At 38.8% G+C, this 21,162-nt stretch overlaps 1 protein-coding gene across 1 annotated transcript in view; it reads left to right on the plus strand.

The window, feature by feature from the left end:
* The window catches only part of VEPH1 (ventricular zone expressed PH domain containing 1), a 117,123-nt gene extending 97,334 nt beyond the window's left edge, over nucleotides 1-19,789 (plus strand). Inside the window, exons 10-12 of the mRNA XM_070945859.1 lie at nucleotides 2,804-2,921; nucleotides 15,015-15,151; nucleotides 19,553-19,789. Coding sequence (XP_070801960.1) covers nucleotides 2,804-2,921; nucleotides 15,015-15,151; nucleotides 19,553-19,789 — 492 coding nt within the window. The remainder of the gene's footprint in view (nucleotides 1-2,803; nucleotides 2,922-15,014; nucleotides 15,152-19,552) is intronic.
* The last annotated feature ends 1,373 nt before the right edge of the window (nucleotides 19,790-21,162 follow it).

Below are 21,162 nucleotides of genomic sequence, written 5' to 3' on the forward strand. Positions count from 1 at the left end.
TTACAGCTTCTACAATTGCACTCAATAATTTGCAGGTGGTTTATGTTTTATCTTTTTAATTAGAAATAAATTAGATAGCAGTTAACATGTACAGATATTCACACCGTTATGATGTCATAGTATTCTTCAGTATTCTTATTCTATTAAGGCAACAAATTTCTCCAAGGCTTTTATGAGAGTTTGTCCGCAATTAACATTTTAGACTGATGCACAAAAAAAATCTCTCTAAGAAAGATTTGCTGGGGGAAGGCTGCTTGTTTTTTTATTATTATTCTTATTTTCTTTGGCTAAACTGAGTACCTTGTGCCATAATCACTTAAAAACAAGTACTGTGATTTCATATTACTTTGGATATGTGAAGAATCTAAACAGGGGGACAAAGCCTTAACTTACTAACACATCTTGTCATCATTGTGCCTATCTCTGTGTTTTCATGACGGTTTTAGTATCACATTGGTTATTAAAGAGGGATCACTCTTTGGTATGCTTTTTTTTTTTTTTAGTATGGGAGACTTTGGGCAGTGTTGGGCTTCAGAATTTAGTGACTGTGGTCTAGACAACAGATTTCCTGATATTTTGCCAGCAACTGTGTCTGTATCCAGTGGTGGAATTCAATTTTTTTTACTACCGGTTCTGTGGGCATGACGTGGTGGGCATGGCTCGGTTAGTCATGTGAGTGGCTGGGCATGGCCAACTCAATGTCACTCCCACCCAGTCACATGACACACACCCCAACCACACCTACTCAGGTTTTGTAGCTCCCAGTGTTTTCTGTGGGAAATGGGTCATGTGACTGGATGGGCATGGCCAACTTGATTGGTCTCACCCTTAGGAAATTTCTCCTTAGTCCAGAAGCAATACAGCTGGATGGACCACACATGCATTAAATTCACAGCCTGTATGATCAAGCTGCATCATTGTCCCCTCCTGTATCTTTTCCCCCAGGAAGAAACAAGAAGTAGCCAACACTGCAGCAGCTATAAAAGGTCTTGGGAAAGTCCAGGGAGTATCAGCTGATCACAGAAGTGTTACTTAATACTCTTTATAATGAACATGTTTGTAATCTTGTCCTTCTTCCTGAAGGGAAGAGGTTAATCCCATCTCTAGATGGGTGATTGGTGGGTTTCCCTGCCCTAATCCTGTAAATTTCTGTTGTTTCTGTTGTTCAATCATTGACTTGATTGACTTGTATCGGCTGCATTCCAGCTACAACTGTTAAGTGGAGCTATTAACTGAAAGGAGAGAGAGAGAAAAAAAAAAACACCTCTCTTGCACTTTGTTTTTAACCGGTTCTACGAACTGCCTAAGCAATTTACAAATGGTTCGGGTGAACCAGTGAGAACTGGCTGAATTTCACCTGTGTCTATATCCTCAGGGTAACATAGGATGTTAGCCACAGCTGCCAGTCAATCATCAGAAAATCTGTTATCTGGACCGCAGTCACTAGATCTTGAAGCCCAGCAGTATCCAGCAGATACCAGCTATCAAAGATTACACCATGGAGATATTGTTTGCTACTTAGAAGCAGAGGAAAGCCATGATATTTTTCATTTTCCTACCATAATTAAGATTACATGGTTACTTGTTCATGCCACATCCTACTAAATATGCCACATTATGCTGTCACAATGAATTTCCACCCTTTTGCACCCAGCTTGCACGCAAATACCCAAAGGGCAGAATTTGCATGATGCTTGATTCTGTTTCTATTCTTTTAATGAAAGCCTCCAATTCTGCAGACGTCTCTGATCACAGAAGTTCTTACCTTACCTACAAATTCATAGAATAGAATAGAGCAGAGCAGAGCAGAGCAGAGGAGAACAGAACTGGAAGAGACCTTGGAGGTCTTGTAGCCCAACCAGTGGTGGGTTGCTCCCAGTTCGGCCCGGTTCTTGTGAACCGGTAGTAAAAGCAGTGGGAGGCTTGGCCCACCCGCCCAGATGTCATCATGGATGATCTGCGCATGAGCAGAAGCTTCTGCGCATGTGCGCTCCCATTGCAATCCGGTGGTAAAGGTAAATAGAGCCCAACCCCCTGCTCAAGCAGGAGACCCTGTACCATTTCAGACAAGTGACTGTCTAGTCTTTTCTTAAAAACTTCCAGTGATGAAGCACCCACAACTTCTGAAGGCAAGCTGTTCCCACTGGTTAATTGTTCTCACTGTTAGGAAGTTTCCCCTTAATTCCAGGTTGCTTCTCTCCTTGATTAGTTTTGGCTCATTATTTCTTATCCTGTCCTCTGGCGCTTTGGAATACTGAATGATAGTTTCTTTACTCCCCCTCATGCTTGTATGCTCCTCTCAAATAATAATATCACTTGTCCATTAAGAAAATGCAACAGAAAGGGTGAATTAGGAAAAAAAAATCACAAAGCCCAGAGAATGTCTTTTGGAACACAAACCTCACTAGAGGTGGGATGGACTTTGCTTCCATACAAATGGTACATAAGTACAACTGGGTGAAAAATTGCATATAGAGTCTGGGACAAAAAGACTCTTGCCTGAAACAGTAGAAAATACCTGCCGAAATTCTCAGTTAGTACAAAGCTTATATTATATCTCAGTGTAAAGGTATCTTATTGTACAGTATATTTAATTTTTCAGCTAAAACTAAAGATGTTTGCAAAACATCACCCAGTAGAGTTTCACCAACATATAGAGATGAAAGGATGAATCCGGTACTTATAAATGTTTAGTTCACATTCCAATCACTATAAGGGATTTTGCTTTACTTATGCAGGCAATCAGTTACACAAAAGTCAAATCCATTGTTATTTCCCCAATTTTTTTTTTAAACTTGCTTAGGATCTGGACCATGTACAATTACACCTGGAAGAAGTGAGGTTCTTTGATTTATTCAGTTACAATGAAGAAGTGGGAGCTTGGCAATGTTTCATGTGTAACAATCCTGACAAAGCAACAGGTAAGAGACTTTTCTGCAGAAGAACTGAGTTATATATGTAATACAGATTCAGAATCTAATAAAGGATGTGCTGCATAAAATATCTGAATTATGCAATCATGTTATTAACAGTGAGACCCTCTCTGGTATAGTAGTTAAGGTTTACCATTTTGTCTGAAATGGTATAGGGTTTCCTGCCTGAGTAGGGGGTTGGACTAGAAGACCTCCAAGGTCCCCGTCAACTATTCTGTTCTGTTCTGTTCTGTTCTGTTCTATTCCTTTGTCTTGCTTGGAAAATTTGGCTATAACTTGACCTAAGCAAGGTTAGGTCATTATCATCATCATCAGAAAAAAAGGAAGAACAAATTAAGTTAAATGTGAAAATTAAAATGAAATTTTTTGGGACAGACTCTTAATATTCACAATCTGTCAGATCACTTCTAAAGTTGCACGTTTACCTGTGATCTCAATAGTGAAATTTGGCCATTTCCATAAGGCAGATTTCAGTTATTGACAAGTTTTGTTATTTTACAGATCAAATAAAGGGTTAGGGTTAGGTGGCCTTTAAAACCATTTTAAAAAAGTTTCTTAAGAATAAATTAGGGTGGAGAATATTACTGTAATAAATGGAGAGAAGTTTTGTCATAGTATTAAATACACAATAGAATTCTATATTAAATACTAATGTAATTATGAGATTTCAGGATTTACAGAGTGTGAAAATATAATGACCACATTCAAATATCGAATCTAAAATGTGAGATTTCATAATTGACAAATCTGATGGCTGAGCCAATTCCACCACACTGGAGGAAATGCAATAAATGCCCTTGGTACTTTTCTTTAAATAAACATGTAAGATGTGTTTATTTTAACATTCTTGATGCTGCTATTTTACTTTTTGAACATTGATAGTTAGCATATTGTTTACATAAACTTAATAAAATTTTGCTGAGCAAATCAAGCATTTTTTTTTTGCTCTGTAGTTTTTTTAAGCTATTAGTTTCCTTGTCAATTTCTGTGTCTTCTGGGTAGACCTCAGTAAAATGGAATTGTACTACTAATTATTCTTTGGGACCGGTATATTTGTGCTGAAAACAAATCACTGTTTTGGACAGATGGAATTATGAGAAGTAAAACAGTTGCCAGTTAAAATGACTTGCCATCTGAAGATGTGAAGCCATTGAAATTATTCAGCAGGATGGAAACAGCTGGCAATTAAGGAGTTTGGACAACTTTTTAATGCTGACTGTTGGCTATTACGCAGAGATGAAAACTTTTTAAAAATCCCACTAACATCATACAGCCTTGTATCCATGAAATGCTTTTTATTGTATTTCAACTGGCTCAGTTTTGCTTCAGAATTGATTCTAGGACATTTCCAAAGACAAATTTATTCATTTTCCTCAGTAGCACATCTGTTTAAGAGTATGATCTAGACTGAGTTATTATTTGGTTAAAGTGTTGTTTTTTGCAACGCCTAAACAAAGTAAATTAAAACTGAAATCATAACCACATCAACCGGAAGAATGTATTATTGATATGAATAAGATTAATAAGAAGTTAATAAGAGTTACAGTAAAAGCAGGGATGTTATTCTTTTGTTCTGAAACATGTCATACAAGTTCAAACGTTATAATATTATGGCATATTTTAATCCTAATGCCCTTTCTTCAAGATGTATACTAAAAGCTCTTAAGAGTCTGCACAATCAAATTCACTTTCAATCTGTTTCCTTCTATTTCTCTTCCCTTTGCTCCCCCCCCCAATTTTACATAGTACAACCCAATTCTAAATTTATGTATGCTTACAGATTTTTTTTATTCCTTTATGTTTTATTCTTCTGCTGTTATTTTACTCAGAGTAGAAGTAATAGCTAAAAATACATGTAGAAAGCAGTAGAAAGCTGGTGTGCATTGGTCCTACGTGCTTAATTAAGTTCTGCTTCATTGATCAGTGAATGTTTGTTGACATAACTACCTACAATATTCACATTTACACCAATTTTATTTATGTTCCCTGTTGTTTCTATGCATTATAAATTTAGGTTTCCATTCAACTGCACCGGGTTTTTTGAAATGTTCTGTAGCTAATCACTTTTGGCAGCTCATGGAAGCAACATAGTATGCTTTGTACATGCTCATAGGAAATATTAACTGTGAAGTCTTTGGTGCTCTCTGACCTTGATGGTTTTCTTGTGGATGTTTCATTACCAAACTAAGTAACGTCAACAATGCTAGAGGGCGGGGTGGTTTGGAATAAAGGAATACTTCCACAAACACTGACACGGCCAGCCACTAGTTTATAAAAATAAGAGCAAACCCCACTCACTTTTAGCCCTGATGATGTTGGTAATGAAATATCTGCAAGAAAACCATCAAAATCAGAGAGAGGCAAGGACCCCACAGTTCAATCCTGACTTACAAATATTCTCTTCTATTGGTAATTGATCAACTGCTTCTCGGTCTGTGGTTCTTCAAATGTGATCAAAAAAATCATCCCTGTGCAGCAGTAGTGGGTTTCAAAAATTTTTACTACCGGTTCTGTGGGTGTGGCTTAGTGGGTGTGGCATGGCTTGGTGGGTGTGGCTTGGTAGGCATGGCAGGGGAAGGATACTGTAAAATCTCCATTCCTACCCCACTCCAGGGGAAGGTTACTGCAAAATCTCCATTCCCTCCTAATCAGCTGGGAATTGGGAGGCAGAGAATAGATGGGGGCAGGGCCAGTCAGAATTTTTACTACTGGTTCTCCGAACTACTCAAAATTTCTGCTACCGGTTCTCCAGAACTGTTCAGAACCTGCTGAAACTCACCTCTACTGTGCAGGTAATTATTCTTGGGATATCTTGGTTTTATGGGTGCATGCCCATAAAAAGGTGGTCTCCCCTATCTTTCCCAAAACTATTCAGCCATAGATAGTCTGATGGTAACTATGAAGATACAGGAATGGCCACAGGGTGGGCTTCAAAAATGTTAGCAAGAGGTTCTCTGCCTAGTTGCTGGGTGGGCATGGCCATGGTGGGTGTGGTCTAGTTGGCCTCCTGCACCATGGTGGGAGGGGTGTTTTTGCCCTCCCGAGCTCCAGAGGCTTTTCTCGAGCCTCCAGGAGGGTAAAAATGGCCTCCCCAGGCTCTGGAAGGCTCCAGAGGCCTTCCTGAACTTCTGGTAGGCTCATTTTTTCCCCTCCCTGAGCTTCTGCATGTGCCCTGCATTTACCTGCATCCAAAATGGGCCACATGGGGCAGTGGTTCGTTGTCCCCAGTTTGGACTGGTTCACAAGAACCGGTAGTAAAACCGGCAGGAGGCTCCACCCACCGACCCAGACGTCATCATAGGCGATCTACATGCATGCTCTCAATGCAAACCGGTAGTAGAGGTAAGTAGAACCCACCCCTGGTGTGGGGCTCCTGGGAGGGGCGGGGCGGACTGGGCCAGACAGGAGTGGGATTTAGGGGTTCTCCGAACTGCACAGAATTTTAGCTAGAGGTTCTCCCAAACCCCTGCCAACCCCCAGCAGCCCACCCCTGAATGGCCACATGGAGGCAAGCACAAATAAACGGAGAAGGATGGTCATTGATAAGCAACATATTCTTTTTTCTGCAGCTTAAATATCTTAATACATTGATTGTATAAAAAAGTCTGAATATTGCTTTTGCAGATCTTGATTCTTAACTTCTTAGTAGGTTCTCAACATCATGAATTTCCTAAAGAACATGTGGTAGCTGCTTTTGATAGTTCTTGGGAACAAAGTTCAGCTAAAAAGCCATTTAAGAGATCTAAATGTATATAGTTTTATCAATTCCTGTCTCTCTCTGTTATTTAAAAGTAACCAATGAGAGATAAAGAGAGCACAAAACACTCTAAAGTAGAACATACTGAATCAAGTGTTTGACATAAGAAAACAGACTATATCAGGGGCTTTCTTTGCTCATTTCCTGCTGTCATAGCCAAAAATGAAATAGATTTATTTTCTGAATAGTCATCTGCCATATGGAAAGCATTTTTTTTTTTTTTTTGCAGACCAGTACAATCCTCACTCTTAAAATATATTTTAGAGATCATGTATATTTGTCAACATGAGTCTTTCTGGATATATTGTACTACAGTTCCCATTATTCCTAGCCAGGACATCTGGAAGGGCCTGATAGGACTTTGATCTTCAGCTAATAGTTTATTATTCAACCTACACCACCAGCATATCTTTTATTTGTTTATACTACATATCTCATTCTCATAAGTACAAAAATGCTATGTAATATCTGTTTAAAAATAGCTTATCTATTTAGTTATGTATCTTTGGCTATGGACATTAGAGCAGGGATAAGAAGGAGAGAATGAGTTTCCATTTTTGATAGTTTCTTTTGATACCTATTTAAAGAAAGGTTTTTTTTAAACACACACACGCACATACCACTAGAAACGTACATCCTGTTTCATCAGTTTAATCGTGAGATACCCTGAAGACAAAATTTGGACATACATGAATGCCATTTACACATACAATTCCATTCATACCATATAGACTCATTCATACCATATGAATGAATGTTCCAAGTAACACCCCCAATAAGATTCCAAGATTTGAAGTTCCTCAAAGTTCCATTTTATTAGAGATGTCATATTTGCTCATCTGGGAAAACCCGAATCTGAAAGCTTCCAGGTTTTCCCCACCCAACAGAAAGTTCAAGTCCCTGCCCAGAACCCACATGTCCATCACATGGTCCAATCAAAGCACCATCCCAACTGGAGATACCTCCCAGTCACACCCTTCCAGGTGCAGGGCAAGATGTCCTTGACTTTCTGCGAAAGGAATGTTATTATGACTATATATCACCCCAGCTCCATACAATCCCCCCTCTCAGTTTCCCACAGCAGTAAATGTGGCAGGCCTGAAGGCCCAGTGCAAAAGATGGCTTCCAGGCCTGACACCATACTTACTCATTTATGCATTATATACACATTCCATTCATAATCCTTCTTCTCAATCAGAAACACAGATTTCCCATGATTTACAAGGATTAACAAGATCACTGTGTCTTCTCTGATTTTCCTCTCATCCCTACATTTTCCCTCATCCCTATTACTACTTAAATAATTAATTAGGGTTTTCTAGTGAATGCTGTGAAAAAACTCTATCGTTGACCATGAAATACTTTTAGAAAATCTGATAATGTAATTTCTGTCTAATGTGAGTTTGGATTGAAACTTGCAACAATTTACATTTCAGGATTTTCTTTGCCTAAACCTATAATATATAGTGGTACAGATGAAGGAGAAAATTTGTAGCTCAGGGTTGAAATGAGGGGTTCTTGGTTCTCTGAGCTTTGTTGTTTTCTTGCAGATGTTTCATTACCAAAACTGTTGCCTAGTTGGGTAATGAAACATCTGCAAGAAACAACCCAGAGCATACCAAGGACCCGTCAATATATAGTGGCTTAATAAACATACTGTAAATAAGTGAAAACTATGTGATCTAAATTAATTATACAGTTCAATCCAAAGTTGGGCTTGGGGGCAACAGAAGAGACCTAAAAAAAAAAAATCTAAGCAGATTCAGACCAAGAGGGGAGTGCACCAGAAACATCAAGGCCATGCTCTAGATCCGTGATGGTGAACCTATGGCACGTGTGTCACAGGTGGCACGCGGAGCCCTCTCTGTGGGCATGCAAGCCATCACCCAGCTCAGCTCCACCGCGTATGTGTGCGTGCCTCCCGCCAGCCAGCTGATTTTTGGGTCTCTGGCACAGAGGTGGGGTGCATGTGAGAGACGCGCACATGTGTAGGGGGATCATGCATGCATGCATGGGGCAGGGGGTCGCATGCGCATGTGTGGGGGGAGTGCAGGGGAGGAAGCAGCATGCTCCCGTGCCAAAATGGGCTGCAGGGGAGAGCGCCCCCCCTCCCCGCAGCCTGTGTTTGGTCCCAGGAGGCTTCAGGGAGGCTTGCCAGGCCCAAAACAGGCCAGGGGGGGGGTCATGCGCATGCGTGGGGGGCAGGGGGAGAGTGGGGGGCATATGCACATGTGCAGGTGGGTGGGGCACATGGCATTGCATTATGGGTATAAGTGTGTGCGTGCATGACCCCCGCGCTCCCCGCGCTTTTGGCACACGACGGCAAAAAGGTTAGCCATCACCGCTCTAGACTGAGAAGTGAAACAGGTCATCCTGGATGAAGGCCATGGCAAAATGCTTCCATATTTTTGCCAAGAACTCTGCATGGATATGTCTGGGTAGTGAGCAAGAGCCAAATCTCATTCAAAGAAATCTTTACTGTTTTTTTAAAACTACAAAACATGTTTTCCAGGATTGAAGTAGCTTCGAACAGTGGGCTGCCCAGCCATGATTTATAATATTTTAAACAGCAACTTTTTATTCCAGCACTTTTCCTTAAATCTCTTCCCATGTAATCTTATCATTACAAGAGAGTAAATATATTCAGTGTTGAATTTTGGAGTCTTTGGTGCTCTCTAAGTTAGTCAGGTAATGAAACATCTGCAAATAAATCATCAAGCTCAGATAGCATTAAGGACTCCATAATCTCATCGTACAGAATACTTATTTGCAGCAAGTTCAAAACAAGCATGTGCCATGATGTGACAACATTGATTGATTTCAAGAAGCAAAGGAAAGTTGGATGGAGTTAGTGTTTGGATGAAAGACCATGCAGAAATGTTATGGCTATAACCTGTTCTGGAAAATAAAATATTAAAAAAACACCAAAAGGCAGCAAAAGGAAGCTCTTTCTATATTGTTGCCAAGAAAACTACATGGACATAACTACAGTACAAGAGCAAGGATGAACTTGAAGGAGGTTTTATCTTTATCTTACAATCAGGCCTAAAGAAAGGAATGATGGCTCCAAGAGAGCAGAGTCAATAATCACTATAATAACTGCAGAATGTATTTGCAGGGATAATGGACTTCTTTTCCATCTTTCATCCATTTGTTGTGTAGACAGCAATGCATGAGTCATGGCAGAGTTTCCTGCAAGTCTATTTTCTGAAATAGCCTTATGGTTATATCTGTCATGGGATCAAAGCACAGGCAGCCAAGAACTGATATTGCTTTCATTAATGCTAGTTCTACCTTCCAATAAATCCACTGATGCTATTCTACCTAATTTACAAAAGCTTAAAGGGAAAGAATTGGTTCAGTGAAATTGTGAAGCTGGAGGCTTTATGGGAATGGCGTCAAGAATTACAGAGCTGATTAAAAAATGTTTCAGGACATTCTGTTTTCTTGATCATTTCTTCAGGCACCTTTTGAAATACTGGGCTCCTTGCTCAATGTCTCCTGCATTTTGGAGAAGATGCAAAAGGTATTTTAAGATGGTCAGAAAGATATTCCCTGTTCTCTATAATTTTCTTCCCATACAAATTAGGGCTGTCAGATCTCAACTACAAAAGTCCAGATAACCACTAAATAAAGAAAAGAATTAAAATTGTCAACAATTCTGATCATCTGGATTGTTTTAGTAGGTCTAATAGCCCTGTTACAAATACAATGGTTCATGCAGCTCTTGATAATATCTGCCATCAGTCCTATAAGAGTAGAGTAGAACTCATTTCTACTCCATCCATTTAAAAGTATAAATATTTTGTAAAAGTTTTGAATGTTTCAATATCTCCCACAATTTGTGTCATAATTTTTTAAAACACTAGCATGGAAACCAATAGACCTGTTTTACAAATGTAAGTTTATTGTTATTAAATAATTTCAGGCTGGCCTAGAGTGACCTCTAAAACTAAAAGACAATGCATTATGTTCTGTCTATTGTTTCAGATTTGTGTTTGTTGAGAGCAATTCAACTTTAGGCTAAATTTATACCCATTTATATGTTAAATCCAATTTTGTTGTCCTGATTCAACATTTAAGCCAGATTTCTCCATGATTGCTGAGAGTTTAAAGGATGCCATTATATTATTGTGAAGACTTTAGGTTGGTGTGAGTGATCAAGACACCTTTTAAGATTACAGATGTCATTTATGAAAGCTTTTCATAATTTTAAAAATCCTTGCAAATAGAAATGTTGAAAAGATAAAAATTTCTTTCCTCATATGCTTGCTTCAGTTTTCAGATTTCAGTTGGAGAACATTTAAAATTTCTCAAATGTGCATTCATTTGCAGCCTGAAATGGTATAGTACATTTTGCCATGTCAGCTTTTCATCACAAGAGTCTTAATTTTCTGTGCTTTATATACCCAAATCTTGATGAATGAAGGACCTTTGGCAAGGGTGTGGTACATGAAAAGTCACTATATTTATTTCCATTTTTGTTGACATTTCTGATATTGCAGAAAAATTCCCCCAAAAGTAATATATGGGGGGAAATGTTTACTGTCGAGTTAGACAAATATTTAAACATTTACTCTCCGTAATCGTTTCCACATAAACATGAGTTTAGGGAACATTTATATATATATATGTGTGTGTGTGTGTGTGTGTGTGTGTGTGTGTGTGTCTCTGTGTCTGTGTCTGTGTATGTATGTATATATGTATGTATGTATGTATGTATGTAAAGTCAGTTTATGTTCGTACAGAAGAGGCTCCAAGCACTTTGAAAACCAATTGAAATGATGATAGAGCTAAAGTAAATCTGGACCTCTTGGGAAGTTATTGTACATTATCAAAAGTTTCTGGTTTCAAACTGTTTAATAGTAATGAGGTATGATCTTAATTTGTAATTGCATTTAATATTTCTCAATACAACTTACAACCACAATTGAGCCCCAAATTTCTGTGGCTAAGTGAGACAGAAGTTAAGTGAGTTTTGTCCCATTTTACAACGTTTCTTGCCAGAGTTATGAAGTGAATCATTGCAGTTGTTAAGTTAGGAACACGGTTGTTAAGTGAATCTGGCTTCCCCGATGATTTTGCTTGTCAGAAGGTTGCAAAAGGTGATCCTGATCATACATAGGAGCATTATGACCGTCATAAATATGAGTAAGTTGCCAAGTGTCTGAATTTTAATCACGTGACCATGACAATGGCGCAATGGTCGTAAGTGTGAAAATGGACATGTCACTTTTTTTAGTGCCGTTTAAATTTTGAATGGTCACTAAATGCACTGTTGTAAATCAAGGACTACCTGTACGTTTTCCTAAATAATGGCTGCTAAAAGGGCCAGTTCAATGGGAACTCCAACTCATGAGTGTGGTTAATTCTTCCTTTCTGCTCATCGGTATCCAAGAAGGCAATCATGGGTATCCAAGAACCCAACATGGCAGCTGTGACTAAAGAGTAGATGTCCCACTCCTTTTTTGGCACATCTTGGAAATAGGGCATCAATTGCACAATTACAATCACATATTGGCTTTTTTGATGCACATAGAGCTTGTGGACACTCCTGTTTTTGTTACAGTCTCAATTAAAATATCCTCCAAATTGTAATTGGCCCAGGAGTAAAGATGGGAAGGTCTGGGGAAAAAACTCCAGAAATATTGGGAGGAGGGGGGGAACCAGGAATTTTTTTTCCTGTTTTTTTCCAGGCCTTCCCATCTCTACCCAGGTGGAAATCTTCCACTGGTATGAAAATAAACATAACCAGAAATTATTCCAGGGTTGGCAACGCAGTAATAATAATAATAGTAATAGTAATAGTAATAGTAATAGTAATAATAATAATAATAATAATAATAATAATAATAATAATAATAATAATAATAATAATAATAATAACTTTATTGTCATTGTACGTGTATACACAGTATACCCATACAACGAAATTCACTTAACACCCAAAGACCAGGTCCAACACACATTACAATCCCCAAAAACACACCCACCCACTACAAATTCCCCTAAACCACCCAAACATCCCCACAACAGACCAAGTAATGCTGTCCAGCAGCTCACTGATGGTGGCCCTTTAGTTCATTGTTGAGTGCAATTATAGCTCTGGGATAAAAACTATTCAGAAAATGTGTGGTCTGAGTTTTAATTGTTCTGTATCTTCTGCCAAAAGGCAACAGTCCAAAGAGATTGTAAGAAGGATGAGAAGAGTCTCTGAGAATGTTATGCAACTTCCTCAAACAGCAAGATTCGAAGATGTCATCCAGGGCTGGTAGCTGGAGCCCGATGATATTCCGGGCAGTTTTAATGATTCTTTGTAGAGCTTTTTTGTCCACTACAGAGCTGCTCCCATACCATGCAAGAATGCCATATGTCAGGACACTCTCAATGGTGCTGCGATAGTAGGACAGAAGTAGATTAAATTAAATTTTAGAAAAAGAATTGGCTAAATCTTATAAGATTCCCATGCCCCAGTCATCTCCAAGGTCAGATGTTAGCACTTGTAAAGACTGCTGCTCCAGAATCTACACTATCTGAAGACTCCTCTTGCTTGAGCAAACAAGGGTTGGGAAGCCTGGCTGTTCTTGATCCAGCTAAGCAGGGCTGGACCTGGATGGAGACTTTCAGGACATCCCTGTTTTCTAAACTAAATTAGGAAGTTAAAAAACATCCCAAAGCAATGACAGCATTTCCGTACTGTTGCTGAGAGACAACATGGATGTAACCTGGCCAGCCTTCACTGTACTTAGAAGCTAAACAGAATTAAGTCTGTTTATTATTTGGATAAGACATTGCTAGGAAATCTCAGAACTGTCTGTTAAACTGGGAAATTAAAAAAAAAAATCCTGGCAAACTATTGGAAGTAGTAAACTACTACTACACTTGTGCCAAGTACAATTTTCTTTTGCCAAGAAAATTGCAGGGTGATGTTCCGGAGTAAAGTGTGATTCAAGTTTTCTTTTTTCTTTCTTTTTTGTTGATCTGATATTGCAGTTTCCATTGCAGTTTGATAAGGATATGCATATATAGATATAATAACTGTGCACTTATTTGACATTACTGCATGGAATTTTCCAAGTGACAAAAATTGCCCTGGCCACCAAATAAGTAATAAATTCTGACATAGCTAAAATATCTCGATGTCTTGTTAAGGCTCACTGTCATGACAGACCTAACAATTCAGAGTGAGTGATGTTGTTAAGTTGGTTTGTTTTTTACATAATGTGTTTGAAGTACGTAACTTTTTGTATAGTCAGAAGCTTTTGCATTCCTATCGACAATACAATACTTTGCTGAATGAACATATCTGGACATTATTTTTGCTTTTATCTGCGTAATGAAATGTAGTGCCAGTAACTTTAAACTTCGGATAGGAAGCACTGCTTATAGCTCTGAACCAAAGGCTTCACCTGGTGTCTGAAATCCTGTTTTTTAAAAAAAGGGCTGTTTCCATTTAAGAAATGAAGTTCTACAACAGAGAGGTTACAAGGTTACTGTATGAAACTCTACATGTTTAGACAGCTTAATTGCAAAGAAAATAAGAGTTCCTTCAGAAAGAAATATTTGGAATACTCCTGGTATTGTGACCTTTAAACTTTTCTATTTTAATTAGTGCCACATATTTTCTGGCATCTTATCTAGCTTTTGAAGTCAGCATCACTACACAACCTTGTATTTATCTAACTATGCACCCTGAAAGTTAAAAAAAAAATAGAACTCTGGGGCTTCCTCAGTTCTTTGTGATATACTAACCTTTGCAGAAGAATAGTAAGTATTACTCAAGAAAATGCCTTTGGACCTCATTACAATGAACCTCTTTTCAAAGCTCTGGCTAAATTCAACAGTATGTCCTGCTGCGAATCTCCTCCTCTATCTTTTCTTGCACAAGATTGGCTGGAAACAATCAGCTTTTGCCAAAGTAAAGAAAATAAAAGTAGGAATTTTATTTCTTAGAATTATTTCCTTTACATGTAAAAAGAAATACTAGAGTACATTAAGCAAATGTACATATCTCCATGTCCAAACCAATTCTCAGTATTTCTTCTCTATTCCCCTATTGAGAGATGAATGACAATCAGTAAATGTAAACAAGAGAGGAATTTATTACAGCTTGTCTCCAGAGTTGCCATAAACTTTATAAAAAATGATGAAAATGTACTCCTGACGTGACTTTTTTTTTTTTTAGAAGGAGGAACCATTTCTTTGTGATTCCAGCTTATTAAGGGGAAATTGAGTCTGTGTATTACAAAGATGCCATGGAGGAGGGGAAGAGCACAACTTATTTCTGAAATAGGGCATTCGGTAATATTTTTAAATATCCACAGTTGTGAATCAAGATGGCCAGCCGCTGATTGAAGGCAGGTTGAAAGAAAAGCAAATCCGATGGAAATTCATTAAAAGATGGAAGACTCGCTATTTCACACTTGCTGGCAATCAACTTCTCTTTCACAAAGGAAAATCTGTAAGTTGAAGAGGGAAAAAAAAACACTTTTTAAAAACTTTCTGTATTCCCCAACTCTGAAAAATGGTGATGATTCTTTAGCATGCACTACAGATTTAAGACATAAGAATATTCCTACAGTAAGTGAAATCCATCCATCCATCAGTATTGTTTCATAGCTGTGGATCCAATTGGTCCTTAAAACTTTACACTGTTTTGTTTTCCAAAGCCATTTTTTTTTTTAAAAGAGTAAGGATAATCTGGGCTACCAGTTTTAGCAGTAGCTCTACCATGAATGGTAAGGGCAGAACTGTTCAGTTTTGGCACATTTAGGGCAAAATGTTACAAGCAAAACCCAGTCTTAAGCCAAATGTACAGTACTCGTATTTTTTCTAGCTAAGGTAGATTTCTAACCTGGAGTCTAACTTGCAAGTCAACATGCAGTACGGTTGCTTGCGTCCCACCAGTTACATTTATGTAGCATGCTCCATCTATTCAGTTGGTATCACTTAATCAAAAAGATATGATTTTATGAGTTTAGAATATTAAGGCCATAAAAGTTACCTTGTTCTCAAATGTGTGCATCAACATCTTCTGCAGCTGTACTATTTATTATAGTTAATTTATTTGTAAATTATAAAATATATTATTTTAACAGTTTTTCCTAAGGTTTCTGAATCAGGTAATATGATGAGGCTTCATTAATCTGCTTTTTCATGTATTGTGATCCTATTGGGGTCCAAAAGTGTGGGTTCACAAAAGCAGCTTTGTCTTTTGAGATTTAAGACCCTCTTTGGTCTTATATTTTAGTTTTGGATCAAATTTTTTGTCTTTCAGCCTCTCCTATTTTGTTTTCTGTTTTTTTTTATAAATAGAAACTGGGACACATCCACTATGGCAATCACTTTGTGACTGTGTGCACTCCTCAGTAGCCATTTTGGTAATGGCATCCATGACATTTTTCAAAAGAGAGTCACTAGTCCTCAATGGAGAGAGCTTTGTTCTATGGTGCTTCATGCAGAAGTTACTCCCTCTAATACGGGGCTGTCAAACTCCCGGCCCACAGGCCGGATACGTCACACACAGGACACAACCACGCTCAGTTTAGGAAATGGGGGGAAAGTCCTGATACGTCATGTGACGCTGCTGTGATAACGTGAGTTTGACACCCCTGCTCTAATATATTGGCTTCTGCAGAATGAACAGTAGTTACATTCCCAAGTGAGCTTGTCTCATAAAATTTGCATTATCATTTGTTCTCACCTTTTGTAAGGCAACTGGTTCAGCATGTGACAGCCCATGTACTTATGAGCATGCCTAGCTTTGCCTACATGATATTTTGGGAGCTCTGTTGGCTGACAGTTACCATCTGGTTGCAATTTAAGGTGCCTTTGTTACATTTTAGGCCCTACATGGCATAAAGTCTAGACATCTCCAATATCATTGACAATATTTAGAATCTGCCCATCCAGTTAGATCAGAAAGGAAAAATAGAATCCTGCCACTGAAAGAATATCATCTTCATGAACCCTGATGTTGAGTCTTCTCAATAATGGGTTCCCTATTCTGGAATACCAATCCCAAAATATAAGTTTTTAAAGAGCCCCGAAGATCTGAATTTTCTCAGGCTTTTGGGGTGGAAAGAAAGGTTGAACTAACTCCTGGGCACACTGGTGTGATGAAATAGGAACAGTTGATGTATCCGTGGCTTATATTACTTAACTTGGTTGGTGGGTAAACTATTTTAAGTTCCTGGGAGTCTTCTGAATGAATTGGCATAAAAGACTAAGGAAAATAAGCTACAGCTAGAGAAGTGGCAAGTGAGGAGATATCTCACTAGTAGTTTGTCTTCAATCTTCTATGGCTATATTGGGAAAAGAGAAAGAGTAGGCAAGGATCAGAAAAGCAGATGACCTGTGGTGGCGGCTGGAGAAGGAGTAGATATAGAAATCAGAGTGGGTGGGCTCTGTACATTTTGTCTAAATTGGAACTTGGAACAATGCCAATTTCATTCCCTCCCTCCCTCTCTCCTCTCATTCTTTTCTTTTATACCACCACTGGTTAAAGGAAAATATTTTGCCAGTGTAATGAAATCTTGTCAGTGAGGCTGTAATGAAAAAGCTAAGGAGACACCAGGCAGAGCTAAAAGACAATGATTTTGTTTTTTTCTGTAACTGCAGCTTTTGACTCAGATAGTGTGTTTGTGCCCTAGCAAGCATGACTGACAAGGAGAGTTTGCTGGATTACTGTATGAACAAGAACTATGGATAAAATAGCAGGAACATCCACAGAGGAGGAAAAAGTAGCATGCCCATTTTACATAAAATTCATTGTGTGGAGCATTAAGACATTGGTAAATGAACACTGGATTTCAGTTCTTTCCTCTGCTTGTCTCTCTACCAACATTTATTTGGTAAAACATGGAGCTGTGGTGGTGCAATGGTTAGAATGCAATGGTGCAGGCTGACTCTGCCCAGAGTCTGGAGCTCGATCCTGACTGGCTCAAGGTTGATTCAGCTTTCCATCCTTCTGAGGTCATAAAATGAGGACCCAGATTGTTGGGGATAATATGCTGACTCTGTAAACCACTTAAAGAGTGCTGTAAAGCACCATGAAATGGTATATAAGCCTAAGTGCTATTGTTAGCATTATTGCTATTTATTTTAACAGCGTTGAATGACAATAAGCCCATTACAGGTGGCTGGAATTAGAGCCAGCTGAATATGTTTCTATGCCAGACTGACTATGAGAACAAACAGAACACTTCTTAGTTCAGGATTATCAGATGGGCATCTTTCACATGCATTAAAAGTATTTAAAACCTAGTGGGAAAATTGGCCAAATCCTACATCTTTGGCTTCATTTAGAAGAGTATTGTAACATGTGCACTAATACTGAAAGGGTGGGGGGGATCATACATATTGATATCTTAGTAAGCACCAATTCCTAAAAAAACAGTTCCAGTGAAACAAATTAAGTGTTTCAGAGATTTTTCCATACATGGTAAATTGAGCCTATATAGGTTCAATGTACTGTAGTACTGCTATTTTATGTATTCATTAGACCTAAACTGCACTTTTTATTCTAGCAAGTCAAAGCTGCACAGATAGCATTTTTACTTTCAGAGACAGGCAGTGACCACACCTAAGTCAGCCCAGTTAAATTCCAGGGATGAAGGTCAGTAGTGGGTTCCACTTATCTTCACTACCAGTTCAGAACTCTGAGAGAAAGTGTGTGGCATTTCTACGCATGCGCAGAGTGTCCATGATGACGTCTGGGCGGGTGGGCGGAGCCTCCCGCCACCGCCACTACCGGTTCGCCTGAACCGGGGTGAACCAGTAGAAACCCACCACTGATGAAGGTCAACCTCAACTTGATACTCTCAACAGTCTCAGTACCATAATACATTGGTTTCTCTTTGTTTCTTGCTCATGTAGAAGTTTAAAGAGTATTGCCAGAAACAAATGTTAATTAATGTTTAAGATGAATACTGACATTGCTCTTTCTTTTTCACAAAAGCATCTTGGAGCATAGATAGTGGGGACAAGTGAGGACAAGATGGGGAGGAGGCTAAATGATTAATTGTGCATCATGATGTCATGTGTTCTGACCTGGTTGACCCAGCTCCCAAACACGACAAACCCTCTGCAGTTAAATAAATGATTCCTTTATTAGGAACGCCAGCAGCCCCAGCAAAACGTCTCTCTCCCTCTCACAACAAGCTAACAAGTCTATCCAGCAGGGAGATGAATAGTTGTCTGCCTTACCTATTCATCTCTGCCCCCTGCCTTTTATCCGCAGAGCCAGAGTGGGGCTTTGCTAGAAGCAGTAGCTCTTCCGTCCCAAGGTTTGGCCCATAGATTTCCACTGCTCTCCTCTCCTCTGCCTTCTGCACATCCACACATCAGGCACTGGACCCAGCTATTCCTCCTCTTCCTCATCAGCCATCTCCAGACCTGGGGGCTGTTGACTCTCCATCTGAGGCTGATGGACAGCCAAGGCTATGCCTCTGTCTCTATCTGTGACAGCTCCATTCCCTCTTCCCCCTTTGATCTCTCAGGTTGCCTTGATACTGGCCCTGACTCCCATGCTGTGTCCTCATCTGATTCGGCTGCTGGAGGGGCCGGTGGCCAACAGGCCACAACATAATGGTGCAAATATTGGAATGTATATATTTGCATTAGACATCAGGAAGTAAGTACACTTGGGTGGAATTTCAATCATGGCAACACTGCACATGAGTCATTATTTTAGCATAATCTTTTGCTGGGGATATCTTGGAGCCTGAATGGCTGTTGAACTACCTTGTTGTCTACATGAAACTGGGATGAAAGTGCTTAGACTGAACAAAAGAATTAACAATAACAATGCTTTTTTCTGAAGAGAGATAAAGCTCTGTTTCCTTCTCCATCCCTCTTTCAGAAAGATGATCCAGATGATTGTCCCATTGAACTGAGTAAAGTCCAGAGTGTCAAAGTGGTAGCCAAGAAGCGCCGAGATCGCAGTCTTCCTCGGGCCTTTGAAATCTTCACAGACAATAAGACGTATGTCTTCAAGGCCAAAGATGAAAAAAATGCTGAGGAGTGGCTACAGTGCATTAATGTGGCAGTAGCACAAGCTAAAGAACGCGAAAGCAGAGAAGCAACCACATATTTGTAAGAACTATAGATTTTCTTATGTTTTCTCGAAGATCTTTTTCAGTCATAGATAACTACATGGAGTATCTCGATATTTGAATTTCAAATTATATTATACAGGCTGTATAATGTGTTTTACAGTGAGAAATGCCACCACTGAGATCTATTCCATAATATTCCTTCATGATCTTTGGATATCACATAGAGTAATTCTGTGTGTTCATAGAACTGAGACCATCACAACCAGAAATGCCTGTTCAGGGGCTGGGCCCTGTTGAAGAGAAGGAGGATGCGTACATAAGTATTTAAATAATTGCGGTAATTGAGAAGAAACTTAGGACTGATTAGCAATCTGCTTCAACTCGTCTAGGCTGTACTTTTAATGCATGCTTATACCACATTTCTTTGGAGTCACATACATGAATTCCAGATATGATAGCTGCTCTATTTTGTCCTGACTGATTCCCATTTTTTGAGTATCCAAACCTGCCATTGTACAGTACTTTCAGTGAACCCCAAACCAAGGCAGTTGGCTGGCCATCATTGGATGGGACAAAGTTTAAAAATATCTTTCCCACTCTGAGATAATAGGCCATAATTTGTAGCTTGTAGGTTCAGTGATTTAATGCTAGTCATGAGTACATGTGCAAAGGAGAAAAAGATATTTGTTTGAGATTATGAAAGAAATCAAACTTGACTATTTTATACTTTTTGCTATTCCACCTGCCACTTAGTGGATATATGAATCCATTCAAATTGGTGTAATTCATACATGACAACTGAAGCATATGGTTTCTTTCTCCCGTGTGCTATATTCTAGTTGTCTAGTTGCAAGTCAATCATTTCTGGAGGGAGGCAGGAGTTGAAGAAATTGCTGCCATCAGTAATGAATGTACAGCCTCGTGTTCATTAAACATACTTACAAATCTTATCAGCTTTGACTTTATGAATTATGAATTCGGGTCTTTGTTAGTCTGCATGATCTCAGAAATGTTATGTCTGGAGTTAGTTCCTGTGGCATTTAGATAAGGAAATCAGTTGATAACAGTAAAAGAAAAAGCATTGATAATATAGGCCCTTACACAGATGGCCTTATCTGGAGAAACTCTTCACAGTCCAGAGAAACATTTATTTCAATCAAGCAAATGTTCTGATCATATGATGTTATATAAATGTTCATTATCAATCCCCTTAAGATATATATATTAAAATGTATGATCTCACAAATTTGGTTTCTTGTACTTTTGAGATGTCCTTTTTTCTCCCATCTCTATAGCTTCCCTTCCATTGTTTATCTGGATGGGAACATAAAACAAATTTAATCATGCCTTTGTGACTCAATATGTTTTTTAAAAAACACCCTGTTTTACTCCACTTTAAAAAAAAATCAAAATC

Source organism: Pituophis catenifer, unplaced genomic scaffold, assembly GCF_029215685.1.
Source record: "Pituophis catenifer annectens isolate HBS135680 unplaced genomic scaffold, rPitCat1.0.hap2 SCAF_6, whole genome shotgun sequence".
NCBI lineage: Eukaryota > Metazoa > Chordata > Lepidosauria > Squamata > Colubridae > Pituophis > Pituophis catenifer.